This window comes from Pteronotus mesoamericanus, unplaced genomic scaffold (assembly GCF_021234165.1).
Source record: "Pteronotus mesoamericanus isolate MK-2021 breed Mesoamerican mustached bat unplaced genomic scaffold, CSHL_Meso_final contig_256, whole genome shotgun sequence".
In the NCBI taxonomy this organism is placed as follows: domain Eukaryota; kingdom Metazoa; phylum Chordata; class Mammalia; order Chiroptera; family Mormoopidae; genus Pteronotus; species Pteronotus mesoamericanus.
The window spans coordinates 5101840-5124517 of record NW_026555108.1 but is presented as its reverse complement, the minus strand read 5'-3'; the positions used below and the strand labels follow the sequence as shown (position 1 = coordinate 5124517).

Here is a 22678-nt window from a genome sequence, read left to right as displayed (position 1 = left end):
TGAGGGTCTATAGGGAACCACTGATCATAATCCTGGAGAAAAATTGTTCCCAGGGCCCCAGTGACTTCTCCAGTTCCAATCCACAGAACAGGACACAAGCATTTCTGGGGAGAAGAGGGCCCTGCTCTGTCAGTCGCCCAAGGCCAGGGAGTCCACAGACCCGATGCCTTGCCGGATTCAGACATGAGTAAGAATCTCAGCATGTTAGAGGTCAGACCTCCTCCCAGTCCCCAGTCCAGGATGAGGGCAGGGTGGTGGCCCCAGTGGCCTTGGCAGCGTGGGTGGAGGCGGCAGCAGCACGATGGCATACAGAGGAGAAAGAAGTGTTATTTTTGCCATTTCATTAGAAGGCCACGAGGCGCTAAGAGAAGGCTTCCGCAGCAGGAACCCAGAGTCCTGGGGACATGGACGGCAACCTGATGAAGAGTGGAGAGGCCTTGATGCGGGCCCAGCAGAGTGCAGCCCAGACATGCATCAGCGAAAGGCACGGGAGGCAGCCGGCTGCTGGTTCCTAGCCTGCAGAGGCACCCAGCTGGGAGGTCTGTCAGGGCAAGGCCTGCGCAAGGGAGGCAAGTTGGGAGTGCTAACTGGATTTTTTATTTTTATAACAAGACACTGTGTTTAAAATTTTTACAAAGGACAAACTCCATGGGTTTCCGTTAGTGTTTTAAGAACTTTTCTTTAAAAAAAAAGAAAAAAGCCAACAACAACAAAAAAAAAAACACTGCCTTTTGGAAAGAGGAATGACAGACACAAAAGAGACTGTAAATAAAATGGGGTGAATTTCTGATAGCATTACCCCAAGGGCAGAGGCAGAGCCCAGATTATACCTGGGCCCGATAATGACATGGCCTCCACAGAACTTCATTCACCAAATCTACGCTGCAGACTCTGCAGCCTGCCATGGGGACATAGAGATGGCCGGACAGTTCTCCCCTATGGCCCTCCAACCCCATGCAGCGGTAGCCCCTTCCTCCTTCCACCCATGGTCTTACTCAAATCTGTTTCTTTCTCACGGGTCCTGTTCCTTGGTCGGATCATGTGAGCACTGGGGTTCCCAGAGCCAGAACGACCTGGGCCTGGGGCTTTCCCTTCGGCAGCCTCTTTGCACTCACAGGTTGGAGAAACATTTGTTCCAAATTTTTTTTAAAAAAATCAACAAAAACAAGACCCAGAGAAAAAGACCAAGTCTGGGGGAGAAAGAGCTACTGCGCTCTTTACAGCTCCCAAGTCTGGAGTTGGTCGGTGGTGCGGTTCCAAGAGAGGTGGAGGGCGAGCACCAAGGGGGTATCCAGCTGGTGCTCTCAAGCCCCCAGGAGTGTCTGGTCAGGCTCAAGGAGCTGGCTTCAGCTGCTGTTCCATGGGTCCTCAGCTTCCCAAGGACTCATTTGCGTCCCCATTTGAAGGGTTTGTTCAGGTTTACTTCCTTATTTGTGTTTTTGTACATGCGGGCGCATGTCCACATCTATGTTTGTGCAGGTGGGTCTGCTGTCGGGCGTGGCTGCGTGCGTATACATATATGTCTGTACGTGTGTGTGTGTATGTGTGTGTGTGTGTCTGTGTCTGTGTCTGTGTGTGCATGTGTGTTTGTAGATCTGGGAGGGAGGGAGCCGGGAGATAGGCTGTGCTCTGGGCTGGAGCTATACCCGGGTAGTGGAGTGTGAGTGGGGCAGCCCAGTACTGTTGAACCCTGCGGCAAAGGTGTTATAGGGGTGCAACGTCTGCAGCCCTACCAGGGAATTGGGAATCATAGTGATGGTGTTGGGGGTCATGAGTGGGATATCATCAGGGGAGCGCCGCAGGGTCAGTGTGTAGTCGGGCAGCGCAGTGAGGCGTAGTGTGTCGTGGGGGGGACCGGCCTCACACTCGTGGTGGGTGGGGCCGAGCTGTAATGCTGCCAACTCCTCCTCAGGAGCAGCTCCTAATTCGGGGGCCCCGGCTCCCCTCTGAGGGCTAGGCTGCCGCAGGGGCTCCTGACGCCGTTTGTCCTTGCGGTAGTAGAGGGCAGCGAATGCCAGAACGTTAAGGAACAGAAGGGAGGCCCCCACGGCAATGGTGACACTTAATTCAGTGGAGTAGTCACGAGGGTTCTCCACCAAGAGTGGCCCTGCATCCTGACCCCCGTTCCAGGACCCTTGGGCATTCTCATTGCTATAGGCAGGGGAGATGGCTGGCCGCTTGGTGCTCCAGGTCTTGCCATTGGGCCTTCGGGTGATGTGGGAGCTGTGGGTGGTATCCGGAGGCGGCACTTTGGTGGTTGTGGACGTATAGTGGAACATGTCATGCAGGTTGTATAGGTGGGGCACCAGGTGTTTCCAGAAGGCCACCTTAGTGGCCCGGTAATGATCGCGGACCCTCGGTTTCAGCCCGATGTGAAGGTAGAGCTGGTCTCGGGGATTGTATTTGGACCAGGCCACTTCCTCAAAGCGGTTGGCCTTGGTGTGAATGAACTTGGTGTCCTGGGGGACCGGCTTGTTGGGATCCCTGCAATACCACATGGAAATCTGGGGTTACCACTATACCTAGATGAGGAAAGGGCCCAGCATTCTTCCTTTCACACCCAACTTCCCACTGTTTTCATCTTTTTCAGGGTCTCCCCACTCCTTTGTCCATACTCCTCTTCTTCCCCAACCTTGAACTCCTATTGCCCACAGCATCATGGAACCATACAGTCCTTCCCTGTGCCTGTCCTGTGAGATCATGCTGTGACACTTTTTCTTCTCACATGCTATTGAGCATTCATCAATCTTTTCAGCTGCCCAGTTTTCCCGAGAGCCCTTTAAAGGCTCTTTCTGAATGTACTTTATTCCTACTTCACATGGCCTCTGACAAATTAACCTGGAATCCCATAGTTCAGCCAATGACTCTCACTCCTGCTCAGTCCTAATGTCAACTGAGTTCTGAGCCTCAGACAAATTTTTTAGAGAAGGAAATGGCATGAAAGACTCCAAAGGAAGAAGTAGGGAGGCCAGGTGAAAGGCTTAGCAAGCAAGATTTGGGGAATACCTTAGGAAGGGAGATGATGGAAGAGGTTTAGATAGAGGAGCAGAGGGGACGGCATGCTGGGGTCCTAAAGAAGAACCCCCACTTTCTCCTTACCCGGTCTTGGCAAAGTTGGTCCAGTAGGTCATGACGACAGCACTGAGCATAACATCATTCTTGGAGAAGTTGCAGGGGAAGAGGTCAGTGGGGCCCACCATAGGGACACCGAAAACATAGGGTACTTCGTCCCCATGAGCTGCATCTGACCAAGCAGGCTTCATGAGGCTCTGGCAGTGATGGTAGAAGGCGTAGAAGTAGGTAGGTGAGCCATAGCGGGCATGCAGATCAGCTGTTACTACTGAGGGCTCCACCCACTGGTGGTCCGTGAAGAGTGCCACCAGGGTTTTACGGCGGGTCTCAGGGTTGTCACGGTCTGCCCAGTCTGTATACATAAACTTGATGGTCTCCCGTAGGGTGTCCTTACCCTCAGGATATCCGTACAGATTGTCCACAAAGTTGGAAACTGAGTAGTCAAAGTCAGTTCCAGAGACACCATCCTCAGGGTCCACCACCCCTTCCACAAACTTGAGCCCCTCACCCTGGTTGACACCTAGCATGATGTCATAATTGAGGAACTCACCCTGTTCCATGAGAATCTCGGGGTCATCAGGAATGACATCGCCATCAATCACAGGGCCAAAGGCTACATGGTAGCGAGCTGGCTGGATGTCCTGCTCTACCAGCTCCTTGGCACTCTTTTGCCGAAGACAGTCCACCATATCCACTGTGTCTAGCACATTACAGCCCACCTTGTCTGCCAGTAGGCTAGTATACTTCACTGGCTGGTAGTTCACAGCCCAGCTAGACAGAGCAGAACCACTTTGGATGATGGCCCTCTGAAAAAGCCCTACGAAAGACAGGCAGCACCAGGTCAGATCTGTTTTGTCACCCACAGCCCAGACCCCCCTTGCCTGCCTCTGACAGGCAAATCAAACAGCTCCCCATTCCTTTGTTACTGGTGCTGCCCTCTGGGTTGAATAGGTTGGGAAGGAGAAACGACCCTTTGGGCTGGAATGATTGGTGAGGACCAGAGGAGGGGTCGCTGGGTCCCTTCCCTGACTGGTCCCCGACTTGCTTCTTGCTTCCTTGTCCTGGGGCAATGGTTGGTAACTTGGGGGTTAAGGACATGCCAGGAAGGATTAACCCCTTGGGTCCCAGACATCAGCTTCCTTATGCTCCCTCTCTTTATCTCTCCTTGTTTTCCCCTCTTGCTTCCTGCCCAGCTGGGCCCAGTTCTGTGCCAGCGCACCACCAGGGAGCTGGCGCTTCCACCACAAAGGGGTCTTTTTCATGAGAGATGAGAAATTCAGGCAGGAGAGAGCCTCACATTCTGGGAGTTTGGGGAAGGATTCTGAGGGCAAAGGTCTTGGGGTCTGAAAGTCTCCAGGGAATGTGCTCTCCCAGTCCATAGTCTCCACAGACCCTTTCCTTTTCTTAAAGCTACTGGTGCCTCTGATCCAGATTTTCCCCTTGTTGAAGGGGAGCCAGTGTTCCAAACTCAAAAAGTGAATGATTCTTCCTTAGGGAAGAAAAAAGGGTATCATTCTCTCCCTGGCCCCAACATTGCCAAAGGATAAGCTGGGCCTCAGGCGCACAATTCCACTCCTCTAAGAGAAAGGCAGTTTGCATGGGCAGGAAGAGAGGGAAGGAAATACAGATGATGACTTAAGAGATGGCCTCACTTTTCGAGAGATTGTTCTTCATGAGTCAATGACAGAAAGGCAGTGAGAACAAATCCTTAAAGCAGCCGAGCCTGCAGGGACACGGGCCCGCTATGAGACAGAGCAGAGCGCCAAGAAAGGCCTTCTCCTCCCGGGGACAGTCCCCAGTCAGAGGAAGCACTGTTCGTCCCCCTCTTCAGACAGAGGCACCCTCACAGCCAGCCACCTTACTCTCCTTTGTGGAAAAAGGGACCCTTGCTCCCATTAACTGTCACGTAGAAACACATTCTAAGGTAGGATGCAGATCCCACCCTCGTCTTCCCCCGCGAAAGTAGTCCCTGGAGAGATGGAAAGGGACTTTCTAGGTCAGAGGAGGTAATTCTTCTCTCTCAGAGAGACAGGCCTTCCTCAAAGAGAGACTGAAAGTCTTCTTGTGAGGTTATCTCTAACTCAAGGGGTTGATTTCAGTGAAAACAGCATGTCTTCTCTCACAGGTGTCCTGACTTCATAGAAGAGCACCTTTACCTCTCAGACACAGAATGTGCTGGAGTCCGGAGGTGACAAGAATATTTCCTATGAGCAAAAGAAGGGCCACTTCAGCTCTCTTGGAAGAGTGGAGGGACTCATGGCCAGGAGAGAGGGTGTTCTTGGGGCTAAAAATCAGAGTTTCCCTTGGCAGGGTAGGAGGTCTGGAGTCTGATAATAGGTGACCATCCCTCAGAAAAAAACTGCTCCTACAGGTTAGCAGTCCTCACTCATCTCCCCCCTCAAGGACAGTTCTTCAGGGTACTGTACAAGAACTGTATTTTCATGTACAGTTCTTCAGAGAGAAAGGTGAAGGAGTGTTTCTTACACCTAAAAACTAACTGCCACCCTAGGGCTCTATCTTGCAGTCATGTGTCCTTCTCCAAACGAAAGATTTCCCTGACTCAGAAAGAAAATTGGTCCCTTCAGAGAGAGGCACTGGGCTTCCACTCTCCCAAATAAGACTCCCACGTCAGAAGAGGATGGGAATGGGATCACTTTCTCAAGCTGCAGGTGGGACTCTCTCCTTTCTCTCCCACTGGGAGAATTCCTTCTTCCCCTAGCAAAACATTGGCCTTCCCTTCTGTTTCTCCGCAAAGGGATACTGAGCTGAGGTGGGCTGACTCTCCTGCTGCTCCTGGGCATGGAGTGGGACGCTCGAGAGCCTGCAAGGCCTGAGGTGCCGGGTGGGTAGCCAGCATGCTTTGCTCGTTTATATTCTTCCCCCAGAACTACTCACCCTCAGAGTGATGTGACAACGTGAGGAGGCTGACACAGGACGCACCAATGCCCGAGCCAAAGACGGTAATACGGCGCGGATCGCCACCAAAGAAGGCAATATTCTCGCTCACCCAGCGGAGGGCCTGGATTTGGTCAAGGAGCCCATAGTTGCCCTTGGCAGCCTGATCTCCAGTGCTCAGGAAACCTGGATTCAACAAAGGGCAGGAGGACAGTGAATACGGAGGGATGGAGGGTGTGGGGTACAATGGTAGCGGGAGTCGGGGCTGTAAGGACAGAGGATGGGCATGCAGCTTAGTTCTATCCGCCTAGCTAGTATAAAGCAGTACTCCTTTCTGCAAGGTCCAGCAAACATCAGCATGGCAAGGATCAGCTCCCTGCCCCCCACCATTCTCCGGTTTGGAAGGAGGGATCTCCAGACCATTTGAAGGGGATGCCTCCTGCTGGGAAACTTAACCTGCAGGAACTGCACATGGCCAGGACCCAGCAAGCTCTGCCCTGATGTGCTATCCACGTCATGACTCAAGCACCTGGCGAGATAGAGTGCTAAGAGCAAGGACCCTGGACTTAAATTCCTTGGTTCGAGTCTTGGCTCTACCACTTACTAGTGAAGTAGCTTTGGGCAAATTATCTAAAATCTTTGGGCTATAGTTTCCTCTTCTGTAAAATAGGGATTAAAAAAATTACTCCAATGGGTTGTTACAAGGATAAAAGGAGTATGAATAGACATCTCCAATATGCTGAGCACACTGTAAATTTATAGCTACTTCTCTTTACTCTTCCTTTTCTCTCTGAAGAAAGTGAAGATCCCAAGATGCAACAATTCCTAAGCTCTCCTTGCCCTTTCTGAACAAGCTAGTCCACCTCCACTTCTTTCTGGGGCTCCGGATGCCCCCTTCCCCTCATTCTCAGGGCAGGTCTTTATTTCCTTCTTCCAAGGACCTAATGAATCAGAAACTCCGGGATGGGGCCCAGCAATCGGCGTTTTTAACACACTCTCCAGGTGATTCTGATGCCTGTTAAAGTTGGAAAACCCCTGGATTAGACCATCTTTTTAATCTGGTGGAGAAATAGGGAAGTCAGTGCAACGCGTTACCACAGAAACACGTCTTCCCGCCCACCCAGTGGGATTTGCTGCCGAGGAGACATGTCACCATGGAGACTACCTTCCCACCCACCTGCTGGGATTTGCTGCTGTGGAGACTTGTTGCCATGGAAACTACGTTCCCACCCACCTGCTGGCTATCCCACAGAGATGTCCTATATTCCCCCTGCCCCACCTTGCTTCCATTTTAAGATGGATCCTGCTGCCTCATTTCATCCCTCTTCCCTGATCCCTAAGCTCCTTGGAAGGCTCTATCTCCTCCCACCCTAGGCTTTCGGGAGGATTCTTTCCACGTGGGTAATCATGGTGCTCCTATACTCTGGAAACCCATACCTAGATCAGTATTTTTTGACTCCACAGTGAAAAGCTCATTCACAGCACCTGGCGCCACCTTTGTGAGAGGCCATGTTTGAGGAGGCTCCCTCAGCTCACAGAGAGTTCTCTGACAGTCCTGGAAGTCCACGGGAAGAAGGTGAATTCAAAAAGACTCGAAGAGGCACAAGACATCCTCACTGTCTTTCTCAAGTCCTTCCGTTTCTAGCTTCTGCAAGAGAGCTAATTTCACCCTCTTCAAGTGTGTTATTAATTTACCTTTGGTACAATTAAGTATGTAAAGTACTTAGTTATTCCTCTCAGGACCTAGTCACAAGCCCTCTTCAGCCCCAGGTTCCCGATGAAGAAACGAGGAGGAATTAGAGAAAGCCTGAATGAGGATGAATGGAGGAGCCCTTGTTCCTCTAGACAGGGGGACCCGCTTCTCCGGGCCCATTCACAAACTGAAGCTTCTCCAACAAATCTTCAGAGGACTTAAGTCTTCTGACCGCCCTGGCTGGTGTGGCTCAGTGGATTGAGTGTCAGGTTGTAAACTAAAGGGTCGCCAGTTTGATTCCCAGTCAGGATACATGCCTGGGTTGCAGGCGGGGCACCTAGTAGGCGGTGCTTGAAAGGTGGCTACACATCGATGTTTCTCCCTCCCTTCCCCTCTCTAAAAATAAGTAAATAAAATCTTTTAAAAAATTTAAAAAAGAAGTATGCTGACCAAGATTCAACCCAGCTGTCCAGGCCTTGAGATCCCCTGGCAAAAATCACTAGTGCTTCTCTTAGCCCACCTGTCACGTTCCCCACCACACTTTCCCTGTACCCTCTTTCCCTTTTCTCCAATTTGGGCAACAGCAGACTTGGACTTAGCCTTGGCCAAAGAAGGTGTCGTTCAGTGAAATGTGTCAAATACATCTGTCCTAATCAGGGACAAGAGCCTGCATTTAGGTGAAGTAAAGTCAATTGCTTCAACATGTACCAGTTTCCTGGGTTCGGAACAAAGGCCTGAAAGGGCTGGGGTGGGGGTGGCTGGTGTTGCTCAGTGGATTGAGCACCCGGCTGCAAACTAAAGGGTTGCTGGTTCGATTCCCAGTCAGCGCACATGCCTGGGTTGCAGGCCAGGTCCCCAGTGGGGAGCGCGCAAGAGGCAACCACACCTTGATGTTTTTTCCGCTCTCTCCCTCCCTTCCCCTCTCTCTAAAAAATAAATATTTAAAATGTAAAAAAAAAAAAGGGCTGGGGGAGGCAGGGTTCGACCATCACCCTCGGCTCCTTCGGCTGCCAAGAACCTTGGGATAAGAAAGAAGCACTGCACTGAAGCACGTGGATGAAGCCTATCAACCCTCCCTACTACAAGAGTCCTGCTTGAAGTGCTATATGCAGCAGTCTCAGGAAGATGATACAGCAAACATGACCCACCACCAGCCCACCAAAGCTGGCAGTCTGGGACAGCAGTCACCCACTGCCGGCTCCCCTGCAGCTCAGCCATCCATGCAAAGCACATGAGAATGAGGCTGAAATACCAAACTTCATAAACTGTTAGAGTAAATCTGAGCCAGTCTCTTTGGACCCAAGTCTATGCTGCAGTACATGGTAAGTTGCTTGTCAACAGAAGACGGGAACCTGGCATATGGTATCAAATCCAGATATCCATGTCACGCAAGGCTTGATGTTTACCAGGCTTTCGGTTTGCCTGAAGAGTACCTGAGCAAGGATGTAGGATTAAATTCTGGAACCCAGAGTAAAACTTGGCAAGCCCCTGCTTCCCGAGCCCCAGGGATAGCCACATCCTATATCCTGCTGGGGTCCCTTTCTTTTGTTGGTCTCAAGCCCAGTGGGAGCATCTCAAATAATAGCTACTCCTCTGCCTTGGACATTGTCCAAATACATGAATTACTCAAGATGTCTAAAGAAGCACCTTAGAGTGAACAGTCTGTTTGGGCTCAGCGCTCCAGAAAAGCGGGTGGGAGGGAGGGTAAATGAATACACATACAGCAGGTCCTCAAATAACGTTTCCTTCAACCTCATTTTGTTGTAATGTTATAATGCTGATGAGATACCACAGGAACTTAACTCATTTGTATGAGGGTGTCCAACCTGCAGCCCACGGGCTGCATGTGGCCCAGGATGGCTATGAATGTGGCCCAACAGAAGACTGTAAATTTACTTAAAACATGATGAGGGTTTTTTTCTCTGTGTGTGTGTGTGTGTGTGTGTGTGTGTGTGTGTGTGTGATTACATGTCACAATGTATTTAATGTGTGGCCTAAGACAACTCTTCTTCTTCCAGTGTGGCCCAGAGACGCCGAAAGGTTGGACGCCCTGATAGCCTATGGTCAGATTGGTATCATTACATGTTGTTCCCTTTACAGTCACAGAACCTAGCAACAATACTAAGTGAGGACTTGCTGTAATCGAGGTCCAAAACTGGCCACCTGTTCTGGGATGGTTTGAGAAGCAAAACAACAAAGCCTCAGCTACACTGAGGAAAATTCCCAAGTGCCAGGGACAAACCCATGTTCTACATCTGGCATGAAGAGACAAAACCTTCTTGTATGTACCCAGAACCTAATCAGTGGCTTACTGATTTTATTTGTGTTTCAGAGCAGGCACTGAAGAATACACAGGAAGCAGTAAAGAACTTCTGATGGAATCTTAGTTTATGACTCCTTAGTTTATGTGGGTAGTATTATTTTGATCATTAACTGCTTATGCCCAAAGAATAATATTTCTGCCCCCAGATATGCTGTTTTGGTTATCCAAATGAGAGGAGGTTGTCAAGTTGGGGGTTCTCAGCCTGGATTTCATGGATGAGCTTCAGTGGGAACCATGAAATATTGTGTGTGTGTGTGTGCGCGCGCGCGTGTGTGTGTGTGTGTGTGTGTGTGTGTGTCTCCAGGGAGAGTCAATAGCTTTCATCAGAATCTCAAAGGGGTCCAAGGCTCCCCAAAAGGTTAAGAACTTCTGCTGCAGAAGCTTAAGGGTCAGAACAGTGGAAGGGTCATGAAGTGATCGGCAAATCATAGGGAGTGCTCCCCAGCGACAGACTTCTGTGCAGCCCACAGCTCCCAGCTGACGCTTCAAACCAGAGTGTCTCCTGTCTGTCTCCTTCCTGTGTCACCTTTCCTCTTTGCTCTCCCCTGTCATTTTTCTCTCTTCTTTCCTTTCTTCCCTCTTCCCCGCCCCCACACCTCCTCTCTCTTTCCGTCATCCATAGCCAGTGCAATAATATGGAACTGAAGCACAACCTTAGTATTCTCTGTACTTTCCAATACATGTTTGAGAATGAAACTTTGTGTTTATAAATTTTAGAAGCAACTGAGTTGAATGTTTTCTATTACTATCATTAAGAAAACAAAATAGCAAAATTCCTTTTGGCCTTAAACTACCAGGTGAGTGTGCCTGTATATCTGTGCATGAGTATGTTTGCATGTGCATCACTCTTGAGGCACTGTGCAGCCTTGGAATGTGGGTTTGCAGCCACCTTCATGGGACATTTTTACTGTCATAGACTCAACTGCCCTTTCTCAGCAGGACAGTGCAGCTCAGGAGAGCCCTGCTGTGATGTCTGGGGCGACTCAGAGAGATAGAGGAGCAGCAGCATGATGGACCCCAAAGCACATCACACTGTTGACCGGCGGGGGAGATGCCCTGTGTGCTTCATGCCCGGTCTCCAGCTGCCACTGAAGGGCACTCAGGCTCCACTTTTTCCAGGGAATGGCACTTCTCCGGTCTGAACGCCCAAACAGCATCTTGCTATCCCACATAGTATTAAGGGTAAGTCAAGAGAAGATTGCCTTTTTGCAGACATAACTGCACCCACCAGTGAAAAGCTGTACCGAACCCTCTGGGATTAGAACTAGCAAAGCAATATCCTCAAAAGGAAATTAAAATAAGGTCCTGTCAGCCAGCTAGCCATGCAGGAAGCCATGCCTAATTACTGTTTCAACACAGAGGCCGACGGACCCAACAAACAGCCTGGACCCACACTGCAACCCTGGGGACACAGGCCCTCCTGGCTCCAGGGATACAGGGCTGCCTGTGCTCTCTGAGGCCTAGGTGACCGTCTGAAAAGGAGAAAGGACCTGTATGCTTAGTCACTCTCTCCGAGGCATGTGTTTACCTCAAGATCTTTGCCACGCGTAGGCATTAACCATCACCAGGGAAGGTGCAGGGTGGAGCAGCAGCCTGAATCACTGAAACAAGTGTGTGGATGACAGAGTGCGTTTGGGGAAGGGCATGTGTATGTGTAGGAGGAGGTATTTGAGAAATAAGTGTATATGCATGAGAGTGTGTTTGTGTAACGCGTGGGAGTGAATGGAGATGTCTGCATGGACAGAGTAGAAGAAATGTGTACGTGTGTGTATATGGGGTAGATAAGTGTGGGTGGGCATGAGTGTGGCAGTGAGTAGAGATGTGTGTCCATGAATGGCTGGGTGTGGATATATGAATGTGTATACATTTGTAGGGTAGTCTGGGGAATGTGTACCTATGTAAGTATTGGATGTATATATGCAAGGTATGTATGGGACCTGTGTAAGGTATGTATGGGACCTGTGTGTGCGCATGGGTATATGTGTAGGGGGGTCAATGGGTGTGTGTATATGTGGGGGAATGTAGATGTAGATGTGGAAGCAGGGCTATGAGATGCATGTGTGCAGTATTTTTTTATGTCTGGGGTGGGGAGGTGTGGATGTGTGGGTATGGGTGTAGGGAGGGGGAACATAGGTAGTGTTTATGTAGGGAAGGTGAGAGACAGATGTGTCTAGGTGGGTTTTGGATGGATGCAGAAGTGGGGTGCATAGGGGGAATGAGTTTGTGTGGAAAAAATATATGTATGTATATGTAACGTATGTATGTGTGGAGTTTGTGTATGAATGTGCAGGGCGTGGGTCTTTGTGTGGAGCATACATATGGGGGTAGAGGAAAGTGTGATTGTGGTTATGTGCGATGTGTATGGGTGTAGATATGGGTATAATATGTGGAAATAGAGATATATGGGAATGTGTGTGTGTGTGTGTGTGTGTGTGTGTGTGTGTGTGGAAGGTGAGAGAAATCTATGTACATGTGGGATACCGATATGCAGGGTATAAGAGATATATGGGCATGTGCGTGTATGTGTGGGGGAGACTACATGTGCTCAGTGTATATAAAATGCTGGGGGAATGTGTGTATATGTGAGGGGGTCTATAGATGTGGATGTGGGGGTCTACATGTGTATGGCTATGTGTCTATGCTTGTAGGGGGTGAGAAATCACTGTATGCATGAGGGTGAATGAGGGCGGTGTGCATGTGTCAACATGTGAGGCTGTGTGGGTGTGTGGATATGTGACTGGCTAGAAGGAATATCTGTGTGTGTGCTGGCTGTTTAGGGCTGTGTGATGTCGGCGGGTAGGGACGAGGACAGGATGCTAGAAAATTAATGGGCCCTACAAGACTCAGCCAAGCAAAAGCCTGGAAGCAGATACCTGGCTTAAGGCTTAAGTGAAAGTGCGAAGTTTGAACTGAACATCCAGGAAAGGGCCTGGGGCCATAGCGAAGCTCCCATCACTTGGGCAGTGGTAATGGGATAACATTTTGACAGTGCTCATTAGCATCAGCTAGAGAACCAAGGACACCAGGTGTTAACTCCCCAACACCCCTTCCTCCCTCCTTGAGAACCCAGGCTTCCTTCTAGGCGCCTAGCAGGGAACCATACCTAGCACCCCAACCCGATAGTTGAGGGTGATGACGATGACGTTGCCATAACTGGCGAGGACGCTGCCATCAATCATGTTGCCTGTCCCTTCCATATAAGAGCCTCCATGAATGTAGACCATGACGGGCTTAGCGCCACTGTCCCGGATGTCTGTAAGGAGAAGGGGTGAGACACAGGCTGGGTAGGATGCCCTTCCTCCCCCACCCCCGCCAGCCCTGGGCGGGGAGGGGTGTGGGCAGCAAAGCTATCCCAGGTGCCAGGACACCACCACCATCTCTGAGGGCAGGACTCACGGGGCTACTCAGCCTGGAGCTCAAGCATCAGCCAGAGACACTTGGACTTCAGTGATATTTTTAACAACTCTGGTTTCAAGCGCCTCCCAGCAGCCAGGCGCGCCCGATACAGTGAGGCCTAGGTAGGCTGTGAATGGGGCCCTTGAGGCAGGGGTGGGAGCAGGAGGAAGAGGAACAGCTGGTCCCTTGGCTGGATTGAGTGAGTCCCTGCCCTGAGCACCCCGGAGTCCTGGGACCTGATATGGCTTTAGAGATCAGGGGCTGGGGAGCCCTGGAACCCCCAAGACTAGACCAGTTCCATGGAAATACGGCCATTGGCAGCAGCTGGCCCCCCAGTGCAGACAGAGACAAGAGGGCTGGGAATAAGGGGTAGCACAGGGAGAGAACAAGGAAGAATGTGGAGGAAGGGCAGTGAATGGCAGAGATGGGGTAGGAGGAACCTTAGTGACATGGTCTCTCAGCCATGTGCTCATGTACCCCATTCTCCCTGGGCATCAGGCAGCCTTATCTGGAGCCACTGGGGATGTGGAAGAGGAAAGGGCAGAACTAGGAAGGAGAGACCCCACCCCCGTCAGCATTAGGATGAAGATGGAGCCTCCCAGAGGCCATACAGCGAGGGACCTTAATGTGGCTGCTCCCAAACCCCGGCGGCCCCGGGGGCAGGGACGGGACTGGTGTTCAGGAGGAGGCTCCAGCCTGATCACCTCTACTTGCAGCCTCTCAACACTGGGCCACGCCAGCGCAGCCCCACCAGCCACCAGTGGGCCCCCTGACCTGTCTGGCCCCTCCGGGGGTGGAGGGGCAGGGCCAGGGCACGGAGGTAGAAGGGAAAGCTCTGTGCCGCGGAGCAAATACACCGTTTTCCCAAGGACGAAGGAAGACTGCTTCAGCCATCACTCAAGGATCTCATGCCATCTACCGACTGCACTGTGTTGTCCTGGCTTTGGCCTGGCGCCATCGTCCCCAGTCCTTCTGGCCCTGTCCTGCACCCACCGCAGCACCCCACCCCAAGGCCCTCTCTGTCTTGCTGGGAGAAGGCTGGGGAGGTTCTAGCTAGAGCAGTTTGTTGTCCAGCCCCTTTGATTTGTCGCTGCCTCACTCCTCAGTTCAACATCCTGCTGAGCCCCGTCCCAGCAGCCAGCCTCCCCAGAAAACACAGGTGTCCCCTCAGTGAAACAGGCATCTCCTCACCTTTCCTCAGCCCTGCTTTCTCTCCACTCTCCCTGCTGCTCAGTAGGGGCAGGGGCCCATGAACCACAGCAGATGGGGAGGAAGCTGTCTCCAGCAGTAAGACTGAGAATGGGTGGGGGAGCGGGGCGAGGACTTCCTCATGGCTCTGCTTGTGGTCCCCTGCTCCCCGCCAGCCATGTCCATCACCCTGGATCTCCCAGTGGCCAATCAGGCCAAAGATGGATGAACAGCCCAACGGCCTTGTACAGAAACAGAAACACACCAACGGACGGACAGACAGACAGACGGGGCTTCTCCCCATCGAGAGGGGGAGGGGCTCTGTGCCATGCACCAGCCGCCGCGCCCTGCAGCCCCCAAATACCTTCATCTTCATCCCCGTCATTATCCGCTAAGTCCTCGCCCTGTTTCTTAGCGCCGGATCCTGGGGACCAGACACGGGGAGACACAACAGCACAGAACAGAGAACAAAACAGAGAGAGAATTCAAAAACAGCATGACTGCAGCGTGGCCCAGCAAGCCAGCTCTGGGCCTGGGCCCAGGACAGGCAGGAGGGATGGCAAGAACTGAGGGAATGGGTGGGCTGAGGCCCAGACCTTCATCAGGATGATGGTGTTGCAGGCTCCTGCTGTGCTGGCCTCCCTGCACCTCCCTGCCCCGCCTCCCTGTCCCCAACAGCCCATCTGGACCAACTGACCAACTACCTTCCCTGCTAGGGAGGAGGTAGCAGCAGGTGGGCCAGGGCACAGAGCCAGAGAGCCACTCAGGGAAGGGATTTATCCCGTCTGCGAGGGGCTGTGCGTGTGTACACAGGCAGGCTGAGCTGGAGAGCGGGGCAGGCACTGAGTGTGCGAGGCGGCATTGCCAGCATGTATGGATATGGATGCGAGCTATCAGGGTGGAGCAAGGTGCCAGGGATCCCAGCCCTGAGCTCCCCGGGCCCAGTGAGCAGGCTCAAGCTGGGCCTCAGCTGACCCTGATTCCCACAGGAGAAAATGGGAGATGAAGCTGTCCCTCTGGTATTCCTTTTCAGGGCCCCTGCTTTGGTTAATGGCGAATGGAGTTCCTGCCCATAGGAACCAGGCCTGAGAGCAGCAAGCTTTGCTCTGAGATCTAGAGAAAGCCAGAGGAGGGAGGGGAAGAAGGAGGCGGGAACAGAGAAATGCAGTGGAGGGGAGGAGAGAAAAGGAGAGAAAGAGAGACTGAGATAGGAATAATGATAATAGTTCGTACTATGTACCGAGTATTTATATCATGTGCCTGACACTCTACTTCTGCCATGTGGTTTGATCCTTACACCCCAGTGAGGTGGCTACTATCTTTATTCTTGTTTTCCTGATGGGGAAACTGAGATTCAGAGAGGGAAAGTGACTTGCTCAAGATCACAGAGCTAGAAAGTGCTAGAGGTGAGAGTCAATCCCAGGTCTGCTTGACTCCAAAGCCCATGGTCTTTCCACTGCACCATGCCATCCTTTGGGGACAGGGAAAGGGGAGGGAAAAAATACATGAGAAAAGAGGTGGAGCATGGAGGGGAAGGGAGGGAGGGAAGGGGAGAAAAGAAGAGATCAGAGGAGAGCAGAAAGACACTTAGGACCTGGGGGTTGGCTGGCACCAGTTGTCCTTCCTGTTCTAAGGACACGAGAAGCACACCTTGAGAATGAATGGCTCCGGAGAAAGGGGACCCACTGCCTGGATGCTGGGCAGTGTGTGCAAACAGAGGCCATTCTGCTGGCGCCCAGGGCTTCCCCTTTTCTCTAGGACACCAGTTACTCTCAGCCTGGAGGCAGCAAAGAGCCTTCTTTCTCAGCTGGCCTGGGCTCCGGTCACTGAATTCCCTTCCAGCTATTAATCAAAACAGGAACCGCCCTCATAATACAAAATGGCTTTTCAACCAGGACACGAGCCCAGCCCAAGAGGCAGAGACCGCCTCCAGCTTCCCAAGCTTCCAGTGGCTTCTACCGTCTTAACACCTGCCATGAATGCTCCCAGAGACCCTGTGAGACTCAGGGCATCACCATCCACACAGTGGACAGTGCCCCCCTCCTACACAGAAATGAATCACTCATCCCTAAACATGAATCCCCTCTAACTTGCGGGGAGTGGCGGTGGGGGTGAGGATGGGGCAGGTCTTCCTCAGGAAATCCTTTACTTCTCATGGGCCTTGATTTAGAAGATGCATCCCTCCCACCCTCCAGGAGTGTCCCTGGGTCGCTGTACTGCCCCAGCCTCCCCCACACAGATGCCTTTGCACCTTCAGCTTGGCGCTTGCTGAACAACTCCTTGCTGCCGTGCCTGTCACCCAGGCCAGCCCACCCGCCATCTCCCATCCTGACACGGTACCACTGCAGGACCCCAGCCCGGCCAGCCATGCCTTTCCTGAGGCACACAACCCCAACCGCCTCTGTGGATGAGTCTCCTCCAAATGGCCAATGGGCCCTAGATAGGGAACTACTTTGAACAGCTCAATGACCAAATGACCTCCCCCATACCGTCTGAAACCCTGCTTCCCAAAGTGGCCTGTAGGGTGCAGCTAAACCAGCTGAGGCTAAATACTAAGCTAGGAGCTTCTTCAGAGCGGTGATCAGACCTTCAGTTATTACTAAATCTTACCTCTGTCTCATTCATATCTCTCCATATCCCAACAACACCTAGCCTTACCCCCAGTCAGCTATCATGATCGGTAAAGGTATCAGGGTGGAGCTTATAGCCAGCTCTCAAGCCAAAGTCTCAGGACTGGATTGGACTGCCCTAGGCTCTTACTGGGACCCTGGGGGAGATCATTCCTCCTAGGAAATGGATAAAGTTAAGGTCATCCCTCCCACCACCCCACCCAAGTAAGTAATTCAAAGGAGTAGGTTTAAGGGGCCCCTGCTTTCTGAATTCATTGATAAGCTAATGGCATGTTAAGGACAGACCAGTCCTCTACCACCTTCAGTTGAGGAAACAGAGATTCTTAAAGGAGAAGACTTGCCTAAGTTCTCCCTGTGAGTTAGTGCGGAGCTGGGACTCCCTTGGTCAGGTTTTGTGGCGGCCAGACCAGCACCACAACGCTTCTTCATATGTGCAAAAAAGGTATTTACTAATAGCCTACTGTGTGGAGGATCCTGGGCTGGTGTGGGGATAGGGTGGGACACCTCCTCGGGGCAGCAGGCCTCACTCACTGTTTAGTGTGCGTCAAAAGCACCTAGTGCGCATGCCCAACATGGAGATCCCAGGCTCTGCTCCCTGACATTCTCACTCAGCAGGGAGCACCCAGTCCCGCTTAGGGGAACCCTGCTCTAGGATTTCAAAAGAAAGCAAACTCCAGGCTTGCCTAAGGGATCAGGCTGATTTTCCACCAGTTCCTTAGGCTGTTACTGTTTCCAGTTCGGCCCAACCCATCCATACTTCACCAGTTTTCAGAGTTGGGGAGGTGGGAATGACTAGACGGGAGTTGCCTCGCGTGCTACAGTGGAAAGATCGCTGCCCTGAGGGTCAAGAGACCCAGGTTTTGGTCCCAGCTCTGCCACAGACCAGGGATGGGGCCTTGAGCAGCAGCAAGTCACTCCCCTGGGCCTGTTTCCTCACCCATGAAATTGGGATACCGATTCCCACCTTAGAAGCTCCTAGAGATGTAGGGAGGGTTTTATGAGGTAAGTATGAAAGCACTTTACAGAAAACATAAAGCGCTATTCAAACATGAAGATTTATTACACAGGGGGAACAAATTCCTCCCAGCAAGAGGGTCAATTTTAAATGCACGATCTCGTGCCTCCTGTAGAGTCCATAGTTCCCAGAGACGCCCGAGGTCTGCCACCAGACCTGCCCCAGTCACTCAGCTATATTCTGGCTGGAGGCAGCGGGGCTGGGGGCAGGATCACTAAGCCTGTGTAAGAGTATGGCCTCAGTTTCAGGGCTGAAGAGTTAAGTCTAGGCTATCAACCCAGAAAAGAACATGGAAGGATGAGCCCGTGGCTCCCCCACCAGGAAAAGGGCAGAGCCTCTGGCCCCATCTTAGCTGCCTTGAACTCTCCTGAGGTGGCCTGGGGGAGAACCAGCGGCTCTGTCCTTGGCCCATGCTTAAGGGTGGAAGTGGGGACTGGGAAGACTGGAAGAAACAAGGTTGCTGCTTCTGCTCTGAATCTGCCTTAGGCCACCAGATCTTCCCTGAAAAGGCAGCCAGGGCCCTTGGATGAGGTGGAGCTTCAGTCTGCTCACCGACCGCCCCCTGAGCCTGGGCTACTTGAAGGAAGGCTGGGTCTTCAGGGGTAAGGGCAGGTGGGCAGGCAGCCCTCCCTCTCTCTCTCTCTCTCCCTCCCCGCCGGCTCGCTACCTACCTCCTTTCCTACAAATTTTCTTGTTGGGCTTTCGGGCGCATTCCTTGGAAATCCGCTTTACTGTAAAATGAATAAAAAACTAAAAAATAACAGGAGGCCTCTGCCCAGGGGCATGCATCCCCCCACCCCCAGGCCCGAAGAGCTGCTCTGCAGGTGGCACGTGGCAGAGAGCCTGTCCCACCACCTCCTTGTTTCTGTCACTTACCTTAATGTGACCCCCGCGGGAGGAGGCACCAGCTAGTCAAAGAGGAGGCACCTAAGCAGTGCCCACCAGGCTTGTCCCCACACCCCCCGCACACGCACCCAGCTCCCTCGGCTACAAACAGCTACCACCTTTCAAGGCAGGTGGAACGGCAACAGGGGGCTTGGCGGAGCCAGCATCCTCCCGCGGGCAGCTGCCGACAGTGACCCATACTCCCCCAGGGGTCCCCCATCCAGTACTCTGGCCCTAGACTTGTCAAAGCTCTCAGGCCTGGCCAGGCCCCTCCTGGTAACAGTGTCACTCACACATGGGAGCTCAGACAATGCTGGGAGAGGGAAGAACAGGGAGGAGGAAGGGGGAGGCCAAGCAGAGTGATGGTTAGAAGCATTTTCATAGACAGACAGACGCATGCTGCAGGGCACACAACCACATGCAAGCCAGAGACACACCGGAGCAGGTGGGAGGCGGGGAGGGGACAGTGCCTGGCCTCAGCACTCACCATCCTCCGTGGGCACATAGACATTCAGGTAGAGGCAGTCTTCATTGGGCTCCTGGATGTAAGTGGCGACGATATCCAAGTTGGCAGTGAACCAGACGGGGAGCATGACTTCGGGCACAGCTGTGTGGATGTTCTGGGGGCACACTGGGGGAAAGTGTGTGGCGTTCCGGATGCCTGACCAGGACGGGGGCGGTTCCGGGGGCAGGAACCGTTTCTCGCCGATCGGAGGAGCTGCGTAGGGTACCCCCAGGTACTGGTCCACAGGCCCCAGGATCTCACTGGGCAATGGTACCCGGGCACCCCTTAGCTTCCCAAAGTGAGTATTGACTGTGGGCGCTGGGGCCTGAGTACTGGCCCTCAGCACCAAGCTGAGAAACCACAGGGTGAGGCACAGGCTCCGGCCAACTGTGGGCTTGGGGCTCAGGGACAGCAAGGGCAGGCCAAGCCGCAGCCACATGTTCCGGGCAGGGGGACTGGCAAGAAAGGCAGACTCCAGGGTCACAGCATCAGCCCAATAGGCAGCCCCTTCATGGCCACACTGACTTGAACCTCAAAACTGAGCTCTTGAGGGACACCTGCAGGCGCCGGGCCACGTAGAGAGCAGGTCGTCCAAGCACCACAGCTTCAGAAAGGGGACTCCCTCAGGGCCAGACAGGCCTGTGGAAAGAGGGAAGTATTTGTCATCCCAGACGGTCAGGAGGGCTATGGAGTGGGTCTTTGGGGCCCGGCTGGGCTGGGGCCCTTTCTTCTCCAGTTAGGAGAGGTTTCACTTGCCCACGGGTCCAGGGACCCACAGACGATCTCCGCTGCCAGCCAGAACCATTCAATGTGCCTGGCCATGGTTGGAAAACCCAAGGGCCTTGACAAAGTGACAGTGGTTGCCACTACAAGTTCTCAGTCCCCAACCTGAATTCCTCAGCCAATGGAGCTCATGGGGGCCAGCTGGAGCCAAAGTTGCGTGTGGTAGCAGGGCTGAGGAGAACTGGAACCAGAGTTGAGGTCCCTGCTGGGCACGCTGCACGACCACTGAGCTCTCTAGCCCCCGCCCCCCCAGGACAAAGCCCACAAAGGGTCGGGAACCACACTCTGGCACCTTATGGCACAAGAAGGGAGAGCAGCAGATAGGCAAAGGGTCCCAGATAGGCAAAGGGTTTCAGATAGGCAAAAGGCCCCACAGAAAGACCCCTCATGGTCAGGGGGGGCGGGAGCAGGGGGCGGGGAAAGGACAGCCATTTGCCAGAGACCCTCCTGTACGTTTCTCCTCAGCCCTGACTGCTCCCAGATCCTGAAGCCTCGGTCATGGTCATTTCTGTCAGCTATCTCTGAGTCTCACAGAGTGCCAGGACTCAGGCAGAAACCCTTCTGCCTAGCACCCTAGGCATTGTTGATGCTCAGCCAGCGGAAAATAAACAGCGGAGTGCAGGGAACACACACTCAGAGACTCACAGAAATAAACTCACAAAGTCTCAGAGAGGGAGTGACAGAGACCAAGCCGGATAACAGACACTGCAATATTCACTCACGGAGACATACATTCCAAAGCCGCAGACATCCCCTCACAGAGTGCCACATTCTGAGACAGAGAGCGTCACCGATCCAGAGACTGACAGAGACGTACATTCCGAGACACACAGAGACTTACTGAAATATAATCACACACCACTCAGGTAAATATCCAGAAACACATGCAGCATGAGGGTGACACATAGGTGGAGACAGAAACAGAAATAGCGACACAATCAAGACACAGAGGCCTTCTGACAGTTCCACGGTCAACACATATCCACAGGCACACAAAGACACTTGTGCATGGACACACACACACAATTTTATTTTCCCCCAGTTCTCCAGCTTTCCAAGATTGCAGGCCTTCTCCTTTAAGACTTAAAGAACTGCCTGAAGGGGTGGGGGAGGGAGATTGGGAACCGCCCGGCAATCGGCCACCTCGAGAGGGGAATGAGAGAGAGAGAGAGAGAGAGAGAGAGAGAGAGAGAGAGAGAGAGAGAGAGAGAGAGAGAGTGTGTGTGTGTGTGTGTGTGTGAGAGAGAGAGAGAGAGAGAGACAGAGAGAGACACAGAGAGAGACACAGAGAGACACAGAGAGAGAGGGCGCGCGCGAGCGCAGAAGGAGGTGAAGGAGGGAGGGCGGGCAAAGCGACTAAAGGGGTGGGATCTCAGAGAAAATGGGGAGCAAAGTATGGGGGGGTTAGATCCCAGGCACTGCCCATAATGTACCCGGGTGCAGGGAGGAGGGGCAGGGGAAGGAAGGGGTAGGAGTAGGGAGGTGGGGCAGGAGGGAGTGGGTGTGTGTGTGTATGGGGGGGGATAGTCCGCAGCTGAGTTCACACAATCCCCCCATTCACCATCTCCATGGCAACTCTGGGGCACAGACCGCTCATTCACACGGCTTCCCCACCAGCACCCCCCCACCATTAACCCTCTCGGTGCCGCCCCTCCCCACGAATTCCATTAACCCTTTCCAGATGCCTCCCTCTCCGGTACCCCTTCGGCGCCAAATGTCGATCCCCTTTGAGTCAATTCCCTGCAGCCCCTCCCCCGTGACCACCTAGACAAATCGACCCCCAAACGCCCTCTGTACCCTAGGATCCACTGTGAGTCCCCAAGGCCAAGATCTGCATCCTGGTCCAACTTGCAATTTGGGAGAAGACAAGGGGAGGTGGCAGTGCCGGGGATTAGAATGGCATCTGGGGGTACTTTTTAGGCTGGAGCAGTGTTGGGCGAGGGACATTGTGCAGGAATGCACTGGTATTGCAAACCGCAGTATTGGGGGCTACCAGGGCTCTAAAAGGAATTGAGGGATGGAGCTGCATTGGAACGGGGGAGGATAGGATAAAGGCCTCTGTTGTGGGGGGGCTGCAGAGAGTGGGGGAGGGAGCCTGGCTGTGAGATGCTATGATGGAAAAGGAATGGAGCTGCACTGCGGGGGAGGGGGGACTGGCAACGTGCAATACGGGAATGGGGTTGGGGGCCCTCAGTAGGGGTATTTTGATGAGCATGCGGGCCGGGCTGTGGAAATAGAGGGACCATGGGCGGGAGGATGGAAGGATGCGGGATTCGGGAAGGTGGAGGAGCAA

At 52.9% G+C, this 22678-nt stretch overlaps 1 protein-coding gene across 2 annotated transcripts; it reads right to left on the bottom strand.

The window, feature by feature from the left end:
• Positions 1-575: 575 nt before the first annotated feature.
• On the bottom strand, positions 576-20182 carry NLGN3 (neuroligin 3). 2 transcript variants are annotated; one of them, XM_054574214.1, is made up of 6 exons: positions 19585-20182; positions 14932-14991; positions 13087-13236; positions 5968-6153; positions 3100-3889; positions 576-2484 (listed from the first exon to the last, which is right to left on the bottom strand). In XM_054574214.1, exons 1-6 carry the CDS (start codon positions 20039-20041, stop codon positions 1641-1643), a joined length of 2487 nt encoding a protein of 828 aa, XP_054430189.1. In that variant the 5' UTR covers positions 20042-20182; the 3' UTR covers positions 576-1640. The 2 variants fall into 2 exon arrangements, with proteins under 2 accessions (XP_054430189.1, XP_054430188.1); XM_054574213.1 differs by lacking the exon at positions 14932-14991.
• Positions 20183-22678: the final 2496 nt, after the last annotated feature.

What these genes read in the sequence shown, in the direction of transcription:
- NLGN3 (XM_054574214.1), bottom strand. Translation starts at nt 20,041, where the DNA reads ATGTGGCTGCGGCTTGGCCTGCCCTTGCTGTCCCTGAGCCCCAAGCCC. An exon ending in CTATCGGGTTGGGGTGCTAG is followed by an intron (nt 6,154 to 13,086) that starts GTATGGTTCCCT and finishes TGTTGAATCCAG; the next exon opens with GTTTCCTGAGCACTGGAGAT. An exon ending in ACCAACTTTGCCAAGACCGG is followed by an intron (nt 2,485 to 3,099) that starts GTAAGGAGAAAG and finishes GTGGTATTGCAG; the next exon opens with GGATCCCAACAAGCCGGTCC.